Genomic DNA, 22,191 nt, shown 5'->3' with positions numbered 1-22,191 from the left:
TAGAGCTGCTTCTCTCTTTACATCTGTGACTTTTTTGGCCTCCTCTCAGCTTTATTGTCCCTGATTGCATGGCCTGTGCTGAGTAACTCCATCACCATCTGCATCAGTAAACATCATCATCAGTGAACAGATCCACCAAAATTTCCATCAGGAGAACATCATGTAGACTTAGATTGTCAAAGCAGGTAGTTGAGATTTACTTTTAAAAACTATTTAAAATGTAAGAGCAAAATGGTCTGAACTGATCATTTAACTGAGTGCAGGCATGAGTAAAACTGGGAATCGTTTACTCAGTGCACATACAAAAATACAAAACTGTGAACAACAGAGGAGCTTAAACCTCCCTAGTTCCCACTCTACCAGATGTGACAGAGAGCAGTCACAACAACAGTCTTACAAGTTTCCAGATTCAACGCCACAGTTTATTTGAACGCGGTGAAACAACAGTAACCTACAGCCTTCAAATCTAAATATAAATGATGCATCACACCCGTTGAGAGATTTCCTAATCCATCATTAGTACAGAAGTGTAAGACGCCACCTGGTTGTGGTACCAGCAGGATGCGGTAAAATTAGTATTAAAACATATAGAAACTCATAATACATTGTTTTACAGTTTATGTTCTTTCTTTGGAAAAGTTTACAAACTACATACGGATAAAGGAAACATTCAAATGATAAGCAGCACACGTACGCTGTATAAACCAGAGAACAATGTGAAAGTGAGTACATTCATTCAACCTTTATTTAAACTCTGAGTACACCGAGGGTGACTCTAAATTACAGTGTAGCCAAGCATCATACAAAAACCATGTACAGTGTTCCCTCGTTTATCGCGGGTGTTACATTCCAGGACCACCCGCAATAACCGAAAATCCACGAAGTAGGGACGCTATATTTATTACCCTTCAGGGTTTAAGATTTAGTGAGTTAAAATCAAACTTAGAAGGTCTGGAAAACAGCATGAATTTGGTCTCAGTATTGTACACTAGTTTATGCGTATAGACAACTAAGGCTATAAGGCATTAAAAGAGCACATTTGTTTTTTCCACCGCTGCCTCTAAAGAATCAGCACAGCAGTATAAAATATTCTCGTCTGCATATAGGTGTACTTTGCAGTCTGAGATGGAGGTGGGAATATCATTGATGTACATACTGAATAAGACTGGACCACGTATTGAGCCTTGTGGGACACCTTTAATTACTGACAGAACAGTCAGTAGCAAATTAGTTATTCAAACCTTCAAGGAATTCAAAGCATTTTTCTTTAGAGATTGCTTTTAGAATTTTAACTTGGGTATTATCTCTTACGTAGAAAGCATCTCTGCCACCCCTATTTCTTCTATTCTATATATTTATATTCATTAATATTCATTGCCAACTACATTATCATCATTTATGGAATTTCTTAGCCACGTTTTTGCTAATTCAACAATATCTGGATCTGTTTGTGGGATTGGAGCTTTCAGTTGATCTAAAGCAGTAAACTGGATGAATTGAAGGCTCTAATTTGTACTTTGGAAGCTGTTTTGTGGGTATTTGTGACTAGTTTTTTGCATGGGAGAGTGAAACCATGTGAGATCACCTCCTATTAAAATATCTCCTATTAAAAAATGTGATATTTTTACCACCTCCTATTTCATATTTATTCGTGTAGCATCATGGATTTTGTGTCTGATGTAACAAGAATAATTATCAGCAATAACCTTATAAAAACGTACACATTGTCTTTAGATGTCATTTGTTTCTGTTGTATGATGGGTTATTTCTCTATTCAGGGACAAGCAATAGTAGCACGCTCAGTTATATATGATATATGTTCGATGAGGAAATAGCAATCAAATATCAGTAAGTTCCAGAACTATGAGGATCCGGTTGAATAGCGTGACCCCTGTTATATAACTGTCCCATTAGCCTGTCCCCTGATGACAGCTGCAAGAGAGGCAGCAGGAAGGTGGGGTCCAAACCCTGTAGGCAGAAGAAACCCCACGATTACAGCTGGGGAAAAGAATGATGAGATCCGTGAGGGAATGGGGATGGTGCACAAGTCCCGAGCCCTGCCTACTGGGCACCACTTCAGGTCCCGCGGCAAGGCCACTTCACTATGCCTTATGTTCGATCACAGCAGCTGAGCCGTGAAGCAGGGGTGGCGATGGGGCAGGTGAGGTTCTTTTTGCCTCTTGGTTCAGGAGCTGACACTGAGAGCACCTAAAAAAAAGAGCAGAGGGGAAACAGAGAGGGAAAGGGGCGAGCAGCTGCAACAGCCGACTGAAGAGCTGAAAAGCTCAAGTTTGAGAAAAGGACAGAAATGTCTAGTAGCCACAAAAAGATGTCGAGTTTTGGTTCTGTGTTGTTTGTTGGGAGTGAAAATAAATAGACATGGCTGCTGCAACCCTTAACCCTGCCTCAAGTGTCCTTTCTGTACCCAGGGAAGTGCAGGCCGTGCTATAATAACTCTAAAAAGAAGCCAAAAAGGTCAATCAGTATTTGTTTCACCATCAATATTTAGCTGTTGACAGACATTCAGTCCTCTGTCTCACCCTAAACAGTGCAGATGAAGTTGAGTCTCTGATCCTCTGGCAGACTGACCCACTGCTTACTCCCAGACTGCACCGCTCCTGTTCTTTCTCCTCCACTGCAGTCTTCCACCCCTGTCCCGTTCCCCGGAGCCCAGTTCTGGTAGCAGATGAACTCTCCTTTCACCCAGAACCAGATATTGAGGGTGCAGGTGTGATGCAGACCCATCCACACATTGGCAGTGGAGGCATAATAAACAGCTGTTTCCACCCAGTGCTGGATTTCCTCAGTGTGAACAGAAACCAGATCCACATGATTCTCTCTGCAGTATCTCAGAGCTTCTCTCCACGTCTTGTTCTGATTAATCAGGATGAGTGGAAGCTCTGAGAACAAAGATTTAACCATTATATGTACTAGTTCAGTTGTTTTTGTTCATAATTTAAATGTTCAGTTTTGATTAGTGTACTGTCTGTCTGTAAATGTTGATTTCTCACTTCATCCAGATTCACTACTTAGATACTTACATTAAAGCACTGAGTCAGTGTAACTGCTACAAACACAAACAGTAAAAGTGAATGAACTGGACGTGTAACAGATGCTCTGCAGCTCATCATCTTATATTACTCTTTACTATTACTCACCTTTATAGCAGATAAATGGATTTGCCCATTGGCAGCATTCATCATTCCACCTGTATTCAGGGCGTTCCAATAACTGCACACAGTTATCACCCACATCGTTGTTTGGTTCTCCAGGTTTCCAGTATCTGTATGAAGAGTTATTCCCATCTGACCAGATCCAGCTGTAGAAACAGATTAATACCCGATCAACATTTTAAACACTGAACCCTCAGTGCTCATCATCACACTCATATATGCATTTTAATAATTAGCTCTTCCACTATAGATATTTTATTACTTGCATGTTTTCAGCCAAAGTAAGGCCTTTTTGAAAAAAGGCATTAATCCATAACCAGTGTATAAAAGTGGAGTCGGTATTTCTAGAATATAAAAAAAACACTGATTGATAAATAGAATGTAGTTTTATCCATGTCTTCAGCAAAGTAATAAGTGTGAAACAAAGCTTCACAGACTTTCAAACTCAAATGACTGGGGGGGCACTAGTTCGGTGGTCTTCTCTAACAGGGTTTGGATGACAAATGCAGACAAAAGGTGTCCCATCATTTTAACCACATGACACATACATTCATTTATGAGGATCTTAGCTATTATTTATTATTATTTATTAGCAATTCTTCTGTTTCTACAAACCACAAATAGTATTAGTAATTACAGTAATAATAAAAGTCATCCATATTATTATTAGTAGTAGTATTATTAGTTTTCAGTTAAATTTAATAAACTTAGAGTAGATTTATACGGGATTTTTATTGTGAGATTGAGTGAAATGAGTTCTTTTGCTAATTCCATTCATTAAGTCTGACACTCTGTCTGCCGCACTGGCGTAAATGAGACTACAGAAGCAGATTTAATTATAAATTAGAATGAATAGTTAAGCTGCATCAGGTTTTTGCCCCTCTTGCATCATGCAGTGCTTTTAACATTATAACATTACTGTATCTTTGGTGAGATCATGTGTTAAATGTATAAAAGAAACTGGAGGAGTGGTGATTTATGAACACCTGCTGTTGCTGCAGAGTTTTAGCCGCTGATAAAAGACAGCCTGCCCCCTCTTTAGTTTCGTTACAGCCACACACTTTCTGAATGTGAATAAGTCTAAATGTACTTGGTTTCTTACAGCAGGGCTCTGTTGAACTTTCTGTCTCAGTCCTATCCAGAAATGGCCTCCTGCCCCGTTGAGAAAAGCTATCAGAGCGTTCATCTCCTCTTGGCTCTCAGTGGTTGCCAGGTCAGTGAAGTTCTCTCTGCAGTAGTTCTGAGCGTTGGTCCAGTTCTTATCTTGATTCACCACATAAAACTGACGAGTCCCACAGAGGTGAGCGTCCACAGAGCTGTAGAGATGAAAGCTCTCGTCAGCATGACAGTACAGTAATGAAGCAGCAGAGAGTTTTACAGATGATCATGAAGCTACACTGACCTGAGAAAAGCAGGACCAGATACAGAGCTGAACTCATGACTGTGGAGAACAAGAGAGACACCATCCACACATTAAACACCTCAGCAGTCTTTACTACCAGCACATTAGATCACGCTGTTTAAATGACATCATTTTTAGTATCAGAATCAGGCATTTGAGAAGGGCAGCAAGGCTCCAGCTTGGAATTCCCTGAAGCTGAAGGGGAATTATGGCAATTTGAAAAAAATATAAATATATAATATAAAAAGTTGTAAATAAAGTCATTCAGAGTAAGTTGATGTCCTATTGTTCAATTTAGAGATGTAACAAAGTAGAGAAACAGACCAGATTTCTGTACAATGGTAGTGATATGGTGACCCCTGGTTCCTGACTACAGCACAAATATAGCCATTTCATTTACTATGTACAACCACCAGTGAATCTACAGTAAACTACTGAGTTTTTATGTGATGCTGATGATGCAGTAGCAAATATAAAGGGAAAATGTATTCTTTTGGTAATTTGTTGGTATTGTCGCAAACTACCCCCTCCTGGGCCTGCGTGGTGGTGCACAGGGCTCAGCCATGGGCTTTTCTTTATTTTCCAGTGACCACAGTGACAAATTGTTCCACAGCCTGACAGCAGAATGAGAGACTGTACTAGAAGTGAAGCTGTAAGAACAGGTTCTAGGTGCTGCTGAGCTCTGATTGTGGAGAGGAGCATCGCCCCATGTGAGACTGAACAAAATGAATATATAAGCTATAGAAATGTAAATGTGACAAATGTAACCAGACTCAAATCTGACGACTATTTGAGGGCAAGAATTAGATACGTTTAATACAAAGAAAGCAAGAATAATGTTTGTTCAGAGAAGGTATAAAACAGAGCAAGGTTCAGCAAAAATCATAAACATACTTCAAAAGTAGGTGATGCATTAGCACATCAGCAGCTTAAAGTCACAAACTGCAACATGGACCACATTCAGAGAGCAGCAGCCTTTCATCTGAGCACAAGCCTGTTAGTCTGGAGTATAAATAGACTGAGAACTGCATCTATTGAACTGAGAAATGTATGTTTTATATACAGTACAGTATATACAATATCAGCTGCTTAGAATGCTTTGTTTTTAATATGACTCTCCCTGTGAGCTAAAAGCAACTGCTGTCTTATTTTGAAGTTATGAAGATTTATTAGAGAAACATGAATGTTTGGGCATATTTTGTGGCGAGAGATTGAGCCTATTCACAGGTCTGTGTAGTCCAAGATTAAGCTTAATCCCTGTCCTGTAAATTGACCTATTTTGTACGTACAGCAGTTTCTCCTTCGTACCTTTTCCAGGTGCTTTGCTTCAGAAAAACTGTAACAGATATTTATTTTAAAAATTATGTATTATTATAAACTTCACATTAAGAATGAATGCATTCACTCAGACAGCGAGGTAACAGTAACAGAGTTTTGAGTCTTAAAGGTGTTTCTTACCTGTTACTGCTGGTAAAGTTGCTCTCTTAGTGCCTGCCTGTGTCCTGCTGATCAGTGTCTGTAACTGAGGAGAAACTAAAGCCACAACAGCTCTTCCTTTGTTTTTGTTCATGTCAGGTTATTTTAATGATGATTTACATGAAGGCTCATCTTACGATGCAAATGATTAAAGACACAGTAGATACTCTTTTTGTTGGAAATAAAGGCAAAGATAGAAAGTTAAAACAAGAACTATGTGAATGTTCAAGGGTCAGCAATGCCAGAGTGGCTAATATGGACAGTCAGGAGAATTCTCGGTGGGCCAAACGTATAAACTCCCGCACATAAGCACAAGAACAATCAGACACACTCTAAATGTGTGGCAGTCGCCTGATGCAGGGGTGTCAATGACGGTCACGAGAGACGGCGGAAAGGTGGTGCCCAGGCCTCGCAACAGCCACAAGAGAGGGCGGGAGAACAATGACAGCCACTAGAAGTATAAAGGTGGTGCCATAAGTCCTGAACTCCGCCTCCTGAGCCCCTCCTCCTGTTTTGCAGTGGGGCCGTTAGACGATGCCTCTGTGATAGAAGCACTGATAAAACAAAGCACCGTCCCAACACAAGACATTAAAACACAAACTACAACACAGGACACATGATCAGTCCTCTCCCTCTTCACCCATCTTGAAGGCCTATTTTAAAACATAGGATCCTCCCCCAACCACACCAGCCAGACTTCTGATTGGTTAGAGGTCCTCCTTACGTGACTGCTTGCAGAGCTTTGAAGGAAGAGATTAGGAGAGAAAGAGAGAGACACATGCAAACACACACACACAAAAAACCAAAATACATGCTTACACATAACATTGGTCTTCACCAGGGACAGTGGCAGTGGCACAATGCCTCACTGCACACAGTGTTCAAGGTATTTCCTGGCCAAATTTTCCAGATATCAATCCGATCAAGCATTTATGGGATGTGCTGGAGCCAGTCTGATATGTGGCGGCTCCACTTTACACCTTACAGGAAGTAAAGGATCTGCTGCCAATGGCTTGGTGCCAGATGCCACAGGGCACCTTCAGAGGTTCAGGGTTGTAGCTATTGCGGTGGCACATGGACCAACAGCTTATTAGGCAGGCGGTCGTGTTTTGGCTCATGGGTGTAGATGTAGGATATAAGGGCATTGGAAAGCACTCACTGTACAAAGTACTTGTCATCACTGGGGTTGCCAGATGTCTTTGGATTAGGAGGAGCAATCCTTGGACTATCACTGCTGGAATGCAGCTGCTGGCTGAATAGGGTGTCTGATAATGAAAGATCGGAAACACTCATTACCATTTGCTGTCAAGTGGGAGGGGGCAGGGCTTTTATGGACCCATGAAGATCAGCCTTTTCCTGCATGGGCCTTTTGGGTTGGATCTAGGCCCAGCTTAAATCAAAGAGAGTCTTATGACCCATTTTAACCAACTAACATGTCCAAGAATAAAATGCAATGAAATACAATAATAAAATACAACTCTTTTTGTCAATGAAGAGCAGTGATGTGGATGTACTAGGTAACTGCCAATTTCACTAGTAACTGGTGACAGTTTGGATGAAAGCAGCTGCAGGATTTGCATTAAATTCAAAGTTAGAACTGAACATTTTCCCCCAGAAATGTATCTAAACTGTTCTCTGCTGTGTTATTTCTGTATTGGAATTCAGTGGAACTGGATGTGTACGTATCTCTTTCAAACCTGCAAGTTGATAATGATCGTAAGGCCACCTGCTTTGCATGGTGATATGTAATGAAACATTCACAGTTAGAATTCACATGTATCACCTCTTCATAGGTAGAACTTATTTACATAGCATATTTTTTAACACAAAGGTCCAAAGTCCTGGAAATGTGAGAATGACAAAATGAAATGAATTGCATACAACCATTTATAGACCACAAAATACCTCTGAAATTAAAACAAATAATTGAAGAACTGGTGCGACAGAGGGTGAAGCCTCACCCAACAGAACTGGGAGAACAGGTTTGAGCAGAGAAAAATGGAATGAGTGAGAAACAAGAATGTAAATCAAGCCGACAGCCAAACCCATTCTAATAGCTGGTAAGAGGCGGCAGTCGGCTTGTTTGTAGCATCGAAGAACGACCCTGATCTTCCAATGTACCTCCTAATAGACCCCTTCACTGCATTGACTCCAATCAACAATCACAGGGACATTTGAAGAGAGTCCTGTCCCTTCAGCCTGTCCCCAAGAACACATTGAAATAGATGAATTCTGCACTATTTCTGCCCATTGCAAGCATTGTGACCAATCATGACCGATTGTGAGTGGTACCCCAGAGGCTAATCAAAACCCTGATGTTCAAAGAAGGCAGACTACACTTGAGAGGTGAATTACGGGTCTCTGTTAGATAAAATATCTTTGGGGACACCAATATACCCTAAGACTTCATTGACTATAGTTTCAGCAGTTTGGAAAGTGGTGGGCAATGAAGAAAAGGGAATTATACATACATTTTGTGGGAATGTATCAACAACAGTAAGTATGGCAGTGAACCCCTGAGATATGGGTAGATCTGTGATGAAGTCATGGGGAATGTGAGACCAGGGTCTGCTAGGGACAGGTAGTTGCATGAGTTTTCCATTCATCACCTTTTCTGGTTCTCACCAAATTGTGAGCACTACGTAAATCCAATTTGGTAAAATACTGATGTCCCCACAATTGTTCAAATATTACAGAAATGAGGGGTGTATCTGATTTTAACCATGGTTATCTACTCAAGGTTGAAGACCACCATTCTTATTTTTAACAACAAAAAAAACCCTGAAGCTGCTGGAGAAGTTGAAGGTCTAATGAACCATTGTTCTAAAGCCTCCTCATTGTAAATGTTCATAGTGTGGTCTTCCTCCTGAGTAAAGGGGTAAATTTGAGACTATGGCAGGGAAGATTTGTTCAGTGAGGTCTATAGCACAATTATAGGGATGGTGGGGTGGTAGCTTAGTGGCACTTCCCTGAACAACTGAAGGGGATCAGAAAGGGTTGTTACTGAACAACTCAAGGGGATCAGAATATTCATCTGGGATTTTACCAGTCGTGTCAGTCTCAGGGCTGTCAATGGAAGTGGTTCACACAGGAATGGCAGGATAAGTGATGCAGTTTGGTGTAGTAATCCCACCATGAAGTTAGTTTGCAGCTGGCCCAAGAAATATGGGGATTGTGTAGTTCTAACCAAAGGAGGTCTAATATTACAGAGAACTCGGAAGAGTCCAATAGTAAAAAGGAAATCTCTCTATGTAGGGCACTGGTACATAGTCTAATTGATTCAGTTCTCTTGGCAATGAATCAAGCTCCTACAAATTATCCATCCAGAGCAGCTCTCTCTCCAGGCCTGGAAAATTTCTCTCAAAAGTTGCTCTGAAAGGCTTGAGCCATCCCACTTCTGACACCAATATGCCAACCCCTAAGAAGATGTGAGCCCAGGAAGCATTTTGGAAAAGAGCTGACTCACACTTAAGGCTTAGACTGTCATATTAAAGAATACTCAAATAAAGAGTGCATGGAAAAAAGAATGCTTTCAAATGCTTTGAACAAGTGTTTTAGCTTGAAGTTGTTTCTTGCCACTGACTAACTGAGAAGTTACTCTGCTGTTCTCTGAGTGTGTCCTGCGTTTTATGTTTTGTCTGATAATAGAAGAAACTAATGCAGAGTGAATCTTGCACAGCAGTTGTTTAACTGCAGCTGCTACAAATAAAAGATTACAAGGATTAAAAAGACTACAAATAGAATAAATCTTGAAAATGATTTGAATGTAGTAAAGACTTACATGTGCTTGTTTGAAAATGGAGTTTGTATTCTTATATTTTATATGTATATTATCAATACCTGCAGTAGCTGTGCACTGATTAATTTAATGCTGCATTTTCATTACAATGAGGCGAGTCACTTCCACTGCCAGCTGTTGGCCACTTTGGGGCACACTGTTAAAACAGAATCTTGCAAGTTTCTGTTGTTGACTCCACAGTTTGTTTATTTGAACTATTTTTACAGCAAAAGAACAGTCATTAGCAATCTACAAATCCAAAATATAAATAAGATATTAAAACGACAGAACATTTTTTCATTGAAGAGAAGAGATTAAATCTAATGAGAGGAATTTGGACAATGATACAGTATATAAAAATGTGAGTATTTTCATTGGCTATTCTGTAGTCACTTTAAATACAGACTATAAGTAATATATCGCTGTTGTTGGATCAAAACCTTGTATCTCCATAGTCGTAACTTTACAGGAGAAGGAAAAAACTTTTACTTTCAGTGTAAGTCAATGGAACCAGACTTTTTACCCAAGTAATTTTAGGTCATTTCTATTGGTCCATTCATCATAAAATTTAGGCACAATATATAGGACCATGGGTACTTTCAAATGATGTCAAAAACTAAAAAATGGAGATACAAGGTTTTATTCTGACAGGCAGTGATATTGTCATAATAATAATAAAATATAATGTTTCATTATTAAGCACTTTATGAAGAAAGTTTCTGTTAGCACTCACTAAAAAGTTTAGAATAATTAGTGCATATGAAGTAAAATTTGGAGGCTGTATTGTAGTTATTTATGTATGCATTTTGATGAAGGATGAAGTCAGTAGCAAAAAATGTATGAAAATAGTACAACAATATACATTATCTTTACATATCATAAACTGCCATTCTAAGTTTGAAACTGATTTCTAAAGTCTTTGGCTAATAACTAAAAAGAGAATCCATATCACAGAGATATGAATATTTCTACTATTAAACTGATGTAGGTTATTTGCATCACTTCAGAAGCATGTTGATGTAGAATTTTCACATAAATATCTTTATGATCCTGATCTATAAAGATCCAGCTGAACAGCCTGCATCCTCTTCTAGAGCTCTAAAAAGAAGCAAAGAACATGAATCAGTATTTCTTTCACCATCAATATTAACTATGGTCATGTATAATTCTCTGTCTCACCCTTAACAGTGCAGATGAAGTTGAGTCTCTGATCCTCTGGCAGACTGACCCACTTCTTGCTCCCAGAATGCACCGCTCCTGATCTTTCTCCTCCACTGCAGTCTTCCACCCCTGTCCCGTTCCCCGGAGCCCAGTTCTCATAGCACATTGACTCTCCACTCACCCAGAACCAGATACTTAGGACACAGGTGTGTCGCAGACCCATCCACACATTAGCAGTGGAGGCATAATAAACAGCTGATTCCACCCAGTGCTGGATTTCCTCAGTGTGAACAGAGACCAGATCCACATGATTCTCTCTGCAGTAGCTCAGAGCTTCTCTCCATGTCTTGGGCTGATTAATCAGGATGAGTGAAGTCACTTATGAAAAGTGAAGAAAAAAAGATTTAACCATTATATCAAATAGTTCAGTTGTTATTGTGCATCTTATGCTTTAAGGAGACATGTAGTTGTGTTTTTGTTGACTTCAAAATATTGATATAGTAATACATCATGAATTTACTATTACACGCGAGTGAAATTTGTGCTGCATTCAAGTCTGAGAGTCTATTGTGTGAATGAATGAGGGGAGTATCCTTTATTAACTGTTGTACAGTTATGTATGGACCTTGTTAGCTATAAAAGCCCCATTTCACAAAAGTTGGGACAATATGAGGAATACCAATGAAAACAGAAAGCAGTGACTAGTTAACTCTGTTTGACCTGATTACATTGCAAAAAAATAATTTGTTGTTTCATGTCTTTTTTTTTGCGTTGAACTGATACAAATTCATATAAACAGAATACAAAGGGGGCGGGGGAAACAAAACAAAACAAAAAAAAGACTGAGCGTATTTCAAACATGCAACGAGCAGGCAGAACATCATGACCACCTCCTGTTTTTATGCTCATATCATGGTTAATCAGCGTCACTTACTATTTAGGTGCACTTTGTAGTTCTACAATTACATTTACAGCATTTGGCTGACGCTCTTATCCAGAGCGGCTTACAATTTGATCATTTTACATGGGTAGGCAAAGGCAGTGTTAGGAGTCTGGCCCAAGGACTCTTATCGGTATAGTGTAGGGTGCTCACCCAGGAAAGGATTGACCCCTAGTCTACTAATCCCTATTACAGTTGCAGACTGTTGTCCATCTGTTTCTCTGCATACTTTGTTAGTTCCCTTTTACCCTTTTCTTCAGTGGTCAGGACTCTTCTCAGGATCATTCTCAGCACTACAGTAACACTGACATGGTGGTGGTGTGTTAGTGTGTGTTGTGCTGGTATGAGTGGATAAGACACAGCAGTGCTGCTGGAGTTTTTAAACACTGTGTCCACTCACTGTCTACTCTATTAGACACTCCTACCTTGTGGGTCCACCTTGTAAATCAGTGGTCACAGGACGCTGCTGGCTGGATATTCCTGGTTGGTGGACTATTCTCAGTCCAGCAGCAACACTGAGGTGCTTAAAAACTCCAGCAGCACTGCTGCGTCTGATCCACTCAAACCAGCGCAACACACACTAACACAACACCATCACGTCAGTGTTACTGCAATGCCGGGTGATGTCCATTACAGAAGCATGCCGGTTTTTAAGCGCAGTTTTAAGCGCAATAATTTACACACAAAGATTTCCCTGGATTCCCTGAATCTTTTTGTTATTTATTTATTTTGATGATATTATGCACTGTAGAGGGTGAAATACTGAAAGTCTCTCAATCGATCACTGCGGAACTTTATTCTTTACTGTTGCATTATTTTCCAGAGGCGGATGATGTACACAGCCCATGTACTTGAGTTAAAGTAGAGACCCCCAAGGTAAACTATTCCTCCAGTAAAAGTAGAAGTTCCTCCCTTTAGACCTCCACTTGAGTAAAAGTACTAAAGTATTTACCTTCAAATGTACTTAAGTATAAAGTAAAAGTACTAAAAGAGTAATTCTGGCTCTGATGTCCTGTTATCATTTTTATAACCAGACTGGATTCATGAACTCATTTCAGGTGAAAGTCCTCCAGCGTCTCTCTTGGTAAACCAGTCTTTTAATAGAAGGTCATTAATTAGTGACGCTGACGTCTATTAAAATGATCAGAACCACAAAACACTGAAGGTAAACAGTTTCCATCAGGGAGAACCGAGTGGCTCTGAAATCACTTTTTACACACAAGCAAAGTTTCAGTTTCAGATTTATTTACAACTTAGTTCCAAGTTTAAGTTGAATAAAAACTGGCTTTAAACTCAGGATCACAGATGAGCTCCTTTACTATGTTGATCTGTAGGCGTCTGTTCATAAACATAAACCAGCCCAGACTCATTTACTATAAAATGAAATGGTGTTTGTAGAAATTCAGAAAAAAGCCGCGTCAGTCTCGACTGCATATGTGGACATATTTCTATATTGAGCTCTATTTACACAAAGTTAGGTTAGTTCATCATTTATGTTGAACAGACTCTCCCAAAGTTTTACGCTGCTGCGCTGACGTTGAACCGCGTGCTGCACTGGGTCGGTATGACCAACAGGTCAAAACCAGCTCTAAACAAAGTGACCGCTGGGCCCTGATTGGTGCTCTGGCTTTGCGCTTCTTTCGTTTTGACATGTTACGTTTTTATACACACAGAAACCAAAAGGAGCGACAGATTCCTCAAAATGTAGGAGGAAAAAGTCGGATATTAGACTCTGAAATGCAGTGGAGTGGAAGTAAAAAGTCGCTCAAAATGGAAAAACTTAAAGTACAGATACACAAAAACATTACATTTACTTAGTTACTGTCCACCACTGTTATTTTCTGATGCATTTTTTTGCAGTGTTCAGCCTCGACCTGTCCTTACTCATAAAGGACCCTTTCTAGATGCTCCTTTTATACCCAAGCATGACTGCATCACCTGTTTCAGGTGGTTTTTGAACAGGATGGGAATTTACATATCACTGTGCTCTGTTTCTGACAATTAATGTATATTTACTGTACATTTGTTAGACTATTACTGTAGATTTTAAAACTAATTTTATGTCAACATTGCCTCTGATAAATCTGGTGTGTTTTGTCATTGTATCATATTGTGAAGTTGCTGACAATATCCAGCCTTACTGTTGTACACCTTGCAGAGGTTTGGGCAAATTGTAATGCCAGGGAGTGATGAGGTGGACGCATGTGCTGAGAAAAGCAAGATTTATTAGGGGCAAATCCATTCTCAGTGTCAAGACAGTCCAGAGTCAGAGAGCCAACACGGAGAGATTGGGGGACAGACATTACTAAAAAAGGAATACAAGCTAAACAAACAAGGGAGGCCAGCAGAACAAACACCAAACAATACAATACACTACAATATATACAAAGACCAGCAACCTCACAGGGGAAAACACAGGGCTTAAATACAGGAACAGGTAAATGAGACACAGGTGAAAATAATCAAGGGCGGAGTTTAGAAACAAGAACAGGCAAGACACAAAACAAGGAAGCACATGGACAAGACCAAGGTAAACACAAGCACATGGATGACTGGGAGGGGCCAAGTGTGACACAAATAAATGTTACCACATCCTTCTGCATATTTTAATACAAAATTATTATTTATTTGCTGAGCTTACTGGAAAAAGATACAGCATAAAATATAGCTTGTTTAAAAATGATGGCACTTTTTATACTTTATATCTGTTTACATATGATAAACTCATCTTAAAAATACATAGAAAATATGTATTAAAATTTGCAGGGAAACCTCATACTAAGTGTATTCCCTGCAGAGGATGTGTTACACTATATTTACTTAGAAAATCAACAAAACATGTCATTTGACCAGGGGGTATTCAAACCTTTGCATAAAAATGTGATGTGGTTACTGAGTAATAAGAGGTTAAAAGTGAATGAACTGAATGTGTAACAGATGTACTGCATCACCTCATATTACTCACTTGTATAGCAGATAAATGGATTTGACCTCTGGCAGCCTGCATCATTCCATCTGTATTCAGAGTTCTGCCGTAACTCCACACACATTTGACCCCTACCAAAGTTCGGCTCTCCCTTGTTCCAGTATCTGTAAGAGGACTTACTCCCATCTGACCAGATCCAGTTCTAGAAACACATTAATACCTGATCAGTGAACTGATTAAACGCTGACCTCTCGGTGCTCATCATCACACCAGATAAAATTATTGTCACAGTCACATGAGGATTTTAGTCATTAGCTCTTTTGAGATTTTCAGACGATTGAACCTATGTTTTTAAAATGTTTTCAGCTAAAATATGACAAATAAATAAAATAAGTCCAAATCAAATAGGGAACTTATACAAGTTTACAACCCCATTTCCAAAAAAGTTGAGACACTGTGCAAAAGGTAAATAAAAACAAAATGCAATGATGTGCAAAAAATTTAAAGCCTATATTTAATTGAAAACAGTGCAAAGAATTGTAAAAACTGAGAAATGTTATTGTTTATTGAAAAATATTTACACATTTTGATTTTGATACAACAACATGTGCCAAAAAAGTTGGGATGGGGGCAAGAAAAAAAGCCTGGCAAAGTTGTGTAATGCTAAAACCACCTAGTGGTTGATTGGCAACAGGTCAGTAACATGATTGGGTATGAAAAAGCATCCCAGAGAGGTGGAGTGTTTCAGAAGTAAAGACTGAAAGACTGCAAGAGCAGATTAATTCAAAATAATAGTTAAAGAATAACATTTTTTCAATATAAAATGGCAAATAACTTTTGCTTTTCATCATCTACAGTACATAATAACATTAAAGGATTCAGAGAATCTGGAGAAATCTCTGTATGCAACAGACAAGGCCAAAAACCAGTATTGGCTGGCCAAGATTTTTGGGCCCTCAGGAGGCACTGCATTCAACACAGACATGATTCTGTAGGGGAAATCACTGCATGGGCTCAGGTAGACTTTTGAAAAACACTGTCTGTGAAAACCTTTCTTTGGAACACCACCTTACTGTGGCAGAGAGGTTTGTGTGCCTACATGATCCTAGGAGCTATGTTGTCAGGGGCGAAAGCTGCTGGTAGGGTCTCCCAAGGCAAACAGGTCCTAAGTGATGGGCCAGACAAAGGGTGATCCAAAACCCTATATGACGAACAACATCAGGACCCAGTTTCCCCTTGCCCGGATTAGGGTTTCCGGGGCCTCACCCTGGAGCCAGGCCTGGGAGAGGTGCTTATGGGGGTCCGGTGCAATGTGGATCGGGTGGCGGCCGAAGGCGGAGGCCTTGGTGTTCTGATCCTCGGCTACTGAAACTGGCTCTTGGAACATGGAACGTGACCTCTCTGGCAAGGAAAGAGCCTGAGCTAGTTTATAAGGCTGAGAGATACCAACTACTTTATTGGACTTTATTCCATTCTGGAGTTGTCCAGGGTGAAAGACATCGGGCAGGAGTGAGTTGGTGAGTTGGATCAGATGGTGGGTGAAAATACCGGACAGACCTGGCAGACCCAAATGAGTTGTGAGGGTTTGTTGTGAATGTCTGGCAGCAGAACCTACCAGAAAGATCTTCAACTCCCACAACCGACAAAGCTTCAACCGCATACTGAGGGAGGCCAGTGACGAGTCCGAGTGGCCCCTGTTCCGTGCCTCCATTGTCGATGCAGTGGATCGGAGCTGCAGCCACAAGGTTGTAGGTGCCTATTGTGGCGGCAATCCCCAAACCCGTTGGTGGACACCTCAGGTAAAGGAAGCCGTCAAGCTGAAGAAAGAGTCCTATCGGGCCTGGTTGGCTTGTAGGATTCTGGAGGCAAAAGATGGGTACCGAAGGGCCAAGTCGGTTGCGGCTTTGGTGGTTGCTGAATTTTCTGGCAAACCGTCAGGCGCCTCAGGAGAGGAAAGCAATAGATGTCTGTGAAAACAGTTCATCCCTGCATCCACAAATGCAAATTAAAACTTTAAAACACAAAGAAGAAACCATATATAAAGAGGATCCAGAAACACTGCCACCTTCTCTGGGCCTGGGCTCATTTAAAATGGACTGAGAGGAAGTGGAAAAGTATCCTGTGGTCCGATGACTTAACATTTGAAATTCTGTGTGGAAATCATGGACACTGTATCCTGGCTAAAGACCAATCAGCTTGTTATCAATGCACAGTCCAAAGCCAGTATTCATGATGGTATAGCGGTGCATTAAGGTGCATGGTATACAATATATACATGTTTTGGCAACATATGCTGCCATCTGTCTTTTTCAAGGAAGGCCTTGATTATTTCAGCAAGACAATGTAAAACCACATTATGCATGTATTACAACAGCATTGCTCTGTATTTAAAGTGTCCAGTGGTAATCTGACCTGCCTACAGCCCAGATCTGTCACCCATCAAAAAACATCTGGAGGTTTTTGAAATGAAAAATATGACAAACGAGCCCCGAAACTGTTGAGCAGCTGAAACCCTAAATTAAACAAGAATGGGAAAACATTTCACTTTCAAAACTATAGCAGTGTCCCAAAGTTTTCAGAACATGGGTTGTTGGCATCAAATTCAAAATGGGTATATATTTTTCAAAATCAACAATGAAAGTTATTTACATTCTGCACAGTGTCCCAACTTTTTTGGAAATTGGGTTGTACATATAATAGGCATAAAAGCCTAGCAGGTGTAGTAAATCATAAACACCTCCTATTGTTGCAGAGCTTCAGCTGAACAGTCTCTGATGAATGAATTTTTAAAATTGGCTTCCCGGTTACTATGGACTCAAGAAGGATTGCGTTACTTGAAAGAGTGACTTGTGAACTACGAATAAAAATGGTGTTGTCACCAGAAGCAGGAGTATTGTGTGTATTTGACAAAGAATACTGAAACAATGAAGCGACAAATTAACCAAAGCAGTTCTCTAGAACTCAAACAACATGATGCGTCAGGTCAAATGCTAGTCTTGAGATGACACTGGATGAAATTAGAGACTTCAGATGCAACAATAAACAACAGCTTGCCCATATTAAACAAAAGCTGACCAAGGCTAACAGAAGACTGGATGAGACAGAGGGACCCATTGATGAAAACTGAATGCTGGATAGTAGGTTCAAAATTTGGCTGACAAATAGTATAACAACTTATTGCAATAGCACGACAGGCAAATTGAGGGATTTTTCAGTCTCTAAAAGAAATATATAACCTTGAAAAACAGAACGTTTACTGTTATCTTCAATTACGAGAATATTTTGATAAAATATTCAATTATTAATTAATTAATTAATTATTAATATTAAAAATATTCTTCAATTAAAGATATGCTCAACAATATCAAGGATGAGATATTGAACTTGTTTATTGGAGCTTATCAGTCTGAGCCCCACAAAGGAATCATAACTAAAATGTAAAAAGGCTTAATGGTAAAGAAACAAAGTTCGACAGAATATATAAAAGGAAAATGGAAAAAAGAGTTGTAACATCCGTTCACTCTTAGTCCGGGTCTTTCCTTTTTCTTGGTTTCCTAGTGCTGTGTTTTTGTTTATCTGCCATGTGCTTTTGTTTTCTTTTGACATGTGCTTTTGTTGTCATGTTGGTATTTAGTATGTTAGTATTTATACCCCTGTGTTTGCTCAGACCCTTTGTCTGGCATTGTGTGTCTTTATATCCCATTCCATGGTTCCCCTCATTGTTGTTTTTGCCTCTTGTTTGCTTTGATTTGCCTTGTATTGGATTTATCTGCCCCTCTCACCTCTGCCCCTGTGTTTGTGATCTCCGCATTCTGTTTTAATAAAAGCAACTCGCACTTGCATCCTGCCCCAATGTTCCCTACGTTACAAGAGTGGTATTACCATTTCAAGCAAAATATGGTTGAAGATATATGAATTTCAGTGAAAATGTATTCATTTACATGTCTGGAAAGAATTTGGATGGAAGTGTGTTACTCGCTTTTTTATTACCCCAAAGCAGAAACCTACAGATTCTGGAGGATGCTTGGGGAGCAGAAGGCTGGCTACTGGCATGTATTTTGGGAATGCTCAATATTAGGACATTTTTGGACAGAGTTGCATAAAATACTGAAAAATATATTTAGCTTAGAATTTCCCTGTCAATATGATGCAATTTTCCTAGGGGTGCTAAATTCTGATGTAACAAGACAAATGTGTATGGGACATTATATTAATTGCAAGTAAAAAAGCTGTAATGATGAAGTAGCTCCGCCCTGTCATTGTTCTCTGCTGTCCCTCATCTTAAGTGTTTGTACATGTACTTCTTTATCTATGGGTTATGAGATGTATGAAAAGATATGTAGTTAGAAGTTAGTATGTACATGGAATTGTGGATAGTTTCACGAACCTGTGCCCCCCCGCCCCCCAACAGACACACATACACACATACACACACACACACACACACACACACACACACACACACACACACACGCACACACGCACACACACTTACTGCTGTCACACGCCTTCTAAATATTAATAAATGTATAGGATTTCTTACAATTTTGTCACTTTTATCTTTCTGCTTCAGTCCAATCCAGAAATTGCCTCCTGTCCCTTTGAGAACAGCTTTTACAGCTTCCATCTCCTCCTTGCTCTCAATGGTGGCCAGGTCAGTGTATTTCTCTCTGCAGTAGTTCTGAGCTTTGGTCCAGTTCTTACTTTCATTCACCACATGAAACTGACGAATCCTGCAGAAGGAGAGCTTCCACAGAGCTGTAGAGATGAAAGCTCTCGTCAGCATGACAGTACAGTAATGAAGCAGCAGAGAGTTTTACAGATGATCATGAAGCTACACTGACCTGAGAAAAGCAGGACCAGATACAGAGCTGAACTCATGACTGTGGAGAACAAGAGAAACACCATCCACACATTAAACACCACAGCAGTCTTTACTACCAGCACATTAGATCACCAGCACATTAGATCACACTGTTTAAGGGATGTTACATTTATTTACAGTAACACAACCAGTTTGAGAAGAACAGAGAAGCTCCTGTGGTTTATTTCAATAGCGATGCTGTGAAGGTGTAGGAAGAAACTCTGAATGAGTTTGTGTACATCTTAAAGATTGAGTTATGCAGAAATGTTGAAAGATTGGTGGAACTGCCCTTAAAGAAAAGGGACGGGGATGCATTCAAAATTTGCAAAGCAAAAACAAGAACTTACAGGCAGTGATTCACTTTTAGATATTAAAAAGAGTTTTTTTGTATTTTGTTGTAAACAGTGGGTATAAACATGGACTTTTAGCTTCCAGTGGAATAGATGAGTTCAATAAATGTATGTGAATATTGTACCTCTGGAGAATCAGAAGAAAAACATCATAAACATGCAAATGTGAACGTTGCTGCGCATTTACAAGAGTAGCAGGCATTAGTTTATCTGAGCAGGTACCAAAGTAAATAGCGCTGTATGATCTGTCCGGTCAGATAAAGTCAATGTGTAAAAAAGCAGTTTCAGAGGCTGGATGCTTATGCAGGTATTAAAAGCAAAAGATCACAACTTCTAATAGACAGAAAAAGTAGAAGAGGAAAGAACCAGAGTGACAAAACTTTCTGGAGCCTGAGGCAAGAATGAGAGACCATAAGTGAAGTGCAGTACATAACATAAGAACACAAAGACCACAGAAATATCAACATGATATTTTAAATATCTGAGGACATGCTAGTCAACATTTCACACAGCAAGAATAAAACACATTCAAAACAGAGAGCACAAGTATAACATGTTTGTCCAGAGAAGATCTACAATGGAACCACATTACGTTTTTTCTAATGTAAACATTGAGCCTATCCCTCTGCAATGGGCTTCATATGTCATTGTTTTATCTACACAGTTAAAATCCCAGACATTTCAGCAACAATCATTAAAATACTGTGAAAGTAGGTTATAAATTATGACCTACAGCATCAGCTTAAACTCACAAACTACAACATGGAACACATTCAGAGAGCAGCAGCGTTTTATCTGACCACAATAAAAACCTGTTAATCTGGAGTATAAAGAGACTCAGAGAAACTAAACTGAGAAATGTACAGTACTCTGCCACTTTATTAGGTAGTAAATTGCTAGTAAAAGGTTGGACCCCCTTTTGCCTTCAGAACTGTCTTAATTCTTCGTGGCACACTTTCAACAAGGTGTTGGAAACGTTCCTCAGAGATTTTGGTTGGTTATTTGAGCTCCTGTTGTCTTTCTATCATCTGGAACCAGTCTGCCCATTCTCCTCTGACCTCTCACATCAACAAGGCATTTTCGTCCACGCAACTGACCGCTCACTGGATATTTCCTCTTTTTCGGACCGTTCTCTGTGAACCCTAGAGATGGTTGTGTGTGAAAATCCCAGTAGATCAGCAGTTTCTGTGATTTGCTGATTAGCCATTTGTGTTAACAAGCAACTGAACAGGTGTACCTAATGAAGTGGCCAGTGAGTGTACATTACATAGCATCGTATATACACTATCAACTGTTCAGCTTGGTCTGTTTTTAATATCTTTGGCCTCATTCTTAAGAAGAAATGTCTTCTTAAAACCCACTTGCTCAGTTTTTATGAAGACTCTGACATTCACCAGTGTTTTCTTATCTGGGATTTGCGCTTAGGCAAGAACAGAATCTACACACACTCAAGAGCACAAATGTGTGAAAAGTTCTGTGGTTTAAGAAGACGTCATGAATCTGATGTTGACTTTTTCTTGAGACCTTTCTCAAAAAACCTTGGAAGATATAGGTGAATGAGGCCCATTGTCTCTGTGCGCGCAAAGACTGCTGTCTCATTATAAAGCTATGATGATATGTAAGGAAATGTATGGGTTAACGTTGTGGGGAGTGATTAATCCTATTCACAATCCTATCCAGCCTAAGACTAAGCTAAACCCTTGTCCTGTAAATCGACCTCTTGTTTATTGAAAAAATGAAAGCTTGTCTGCTAAACTGCAAATTAAGAATACACAAATTAACTCTGGCAGCGAGTCAAAGCTCAGCAACAGAGTTTAGAGTCTTAAAGGTGTTTCTTACCTGTTACAGCTGGTAAAGTCGTTCTGTTAGTGTCTGTGTGTGTCCTGCTGATTAGTGTTTGTAACTGAGGAGAAACTAAAGCCACATCAGCTCTTTCTTTGTTTTATGCTTCTCTTCTATTTTTATGATGATTTACATGAAGGCTCGCCTAACCATGCAAATGAATGAACACACACACAGCAGATGCAGACAGCAAAACATTGAGATACAACATGAAACAACCTTCTCAAGCACCTTTAGTCAGTAAATCTTTTCATAATTGCTCAGTTTGTTGTAAGTAAA

At 39.7% G+C, this 22,191-nt stretch overlaps 1 protein-coding gene and 1 long non-coding RNA gene across 2 annotated transcripts; both read right to left on the bottom strand.

The window, feature by feature from the left end:
* Positions 1 to 727: 727 nt before the first annotated feature.
* On the bottom strand, positions 728 to 21,970 carry LOC108412002 (C-type mannose receptor 2-like). The gene is made up of 9 exons (XM_037533483.1): positions 21,910 to 21,970; positions 19,701 to 19,739; positions 19,400 to 19,614; positions 14,896 to 15,058; positions 11,009 to 11,368; positions 7,211 to 7,316; positions 4,576 to 4,614; positions 3,159 to 3,319; positions 728 to 2,900 (listed from the first exon to the last, which is right to left on the bottom strand). The coding sequence occupies exons 2-9, from the start codon at positions 19,735 to 19,737 to the stop codon at positions 2,542 to 2,544; spliced, it is 1,440 nt and encodes a 479-aa protein (XP_037389380.1). The 5' UTR covers positions 19,738 to 19,739; positions 21,910 to 21,970; the 3' UTR covers positions 728 to 2,541.
* On the bottom strand, positions 4,343 to 6,345 carry LOC119262384. Its single transcript, XR_005129595.1, has 3 exons — positions 6,034 to 6,345; positions 4,576 to 4,614; positions 4,343 to 4,489 (listed from the first exon to the last, which is right to left on the bottom strand). It is a non-coding gene; the product is annotated as an uncharacterized LOC119262384 (long non-coding RNA).
* Positions 21,971 to 22,191: the final 221 nt, after the last annotated feature.

The sequence above is a fragment of the Pygocentrus nattereri genome, chromosome 2 (assembly GCF_015220715.1).
Source record: "Pygocentrus nattereri isolate fPygNat1 chromosome 2, fPygNat1.pri, whole genome shotgun sequence".
NCBI classification, from domain to species: domain Eukaryota; kingdom Metazoa; phylum Chordata; class Actinopteri; order Characiformes; family Serrasalmidae; genus Pygocentrus; species Pygocentrus nattereri.
This window is presented reverse-complemented; position numbering and strand designations above follow the sequence as displayed.

What these genes read in the sequence shown, in the direction of transcription:
- LOC108412002 (XM_037533483.1), bottom strand. Translation starts at nt 19,737, where the DNA reads ATGAGTTCAGCTCTGTATCTGGTCCTGCTTTTCTCAG. An exon ending in GATGACAAGTACTTTGTACA is followed by an intron (nt 4,615 to 7,210) that starts GTGAGTGCTTTC and finishes TGTTCTCCACAG; the next exon opens with TCATGAGTTCAGCTCTGTAT. An exon ending in TCCATTTATCTGCTATAAAG is followed by an intron (nt 2,901 to 3,158) that starts GTGAGTAATAGT and finishes CTTTGTTCTCAG; the next exon opens with AGCTTCCACTCATCCTGATT.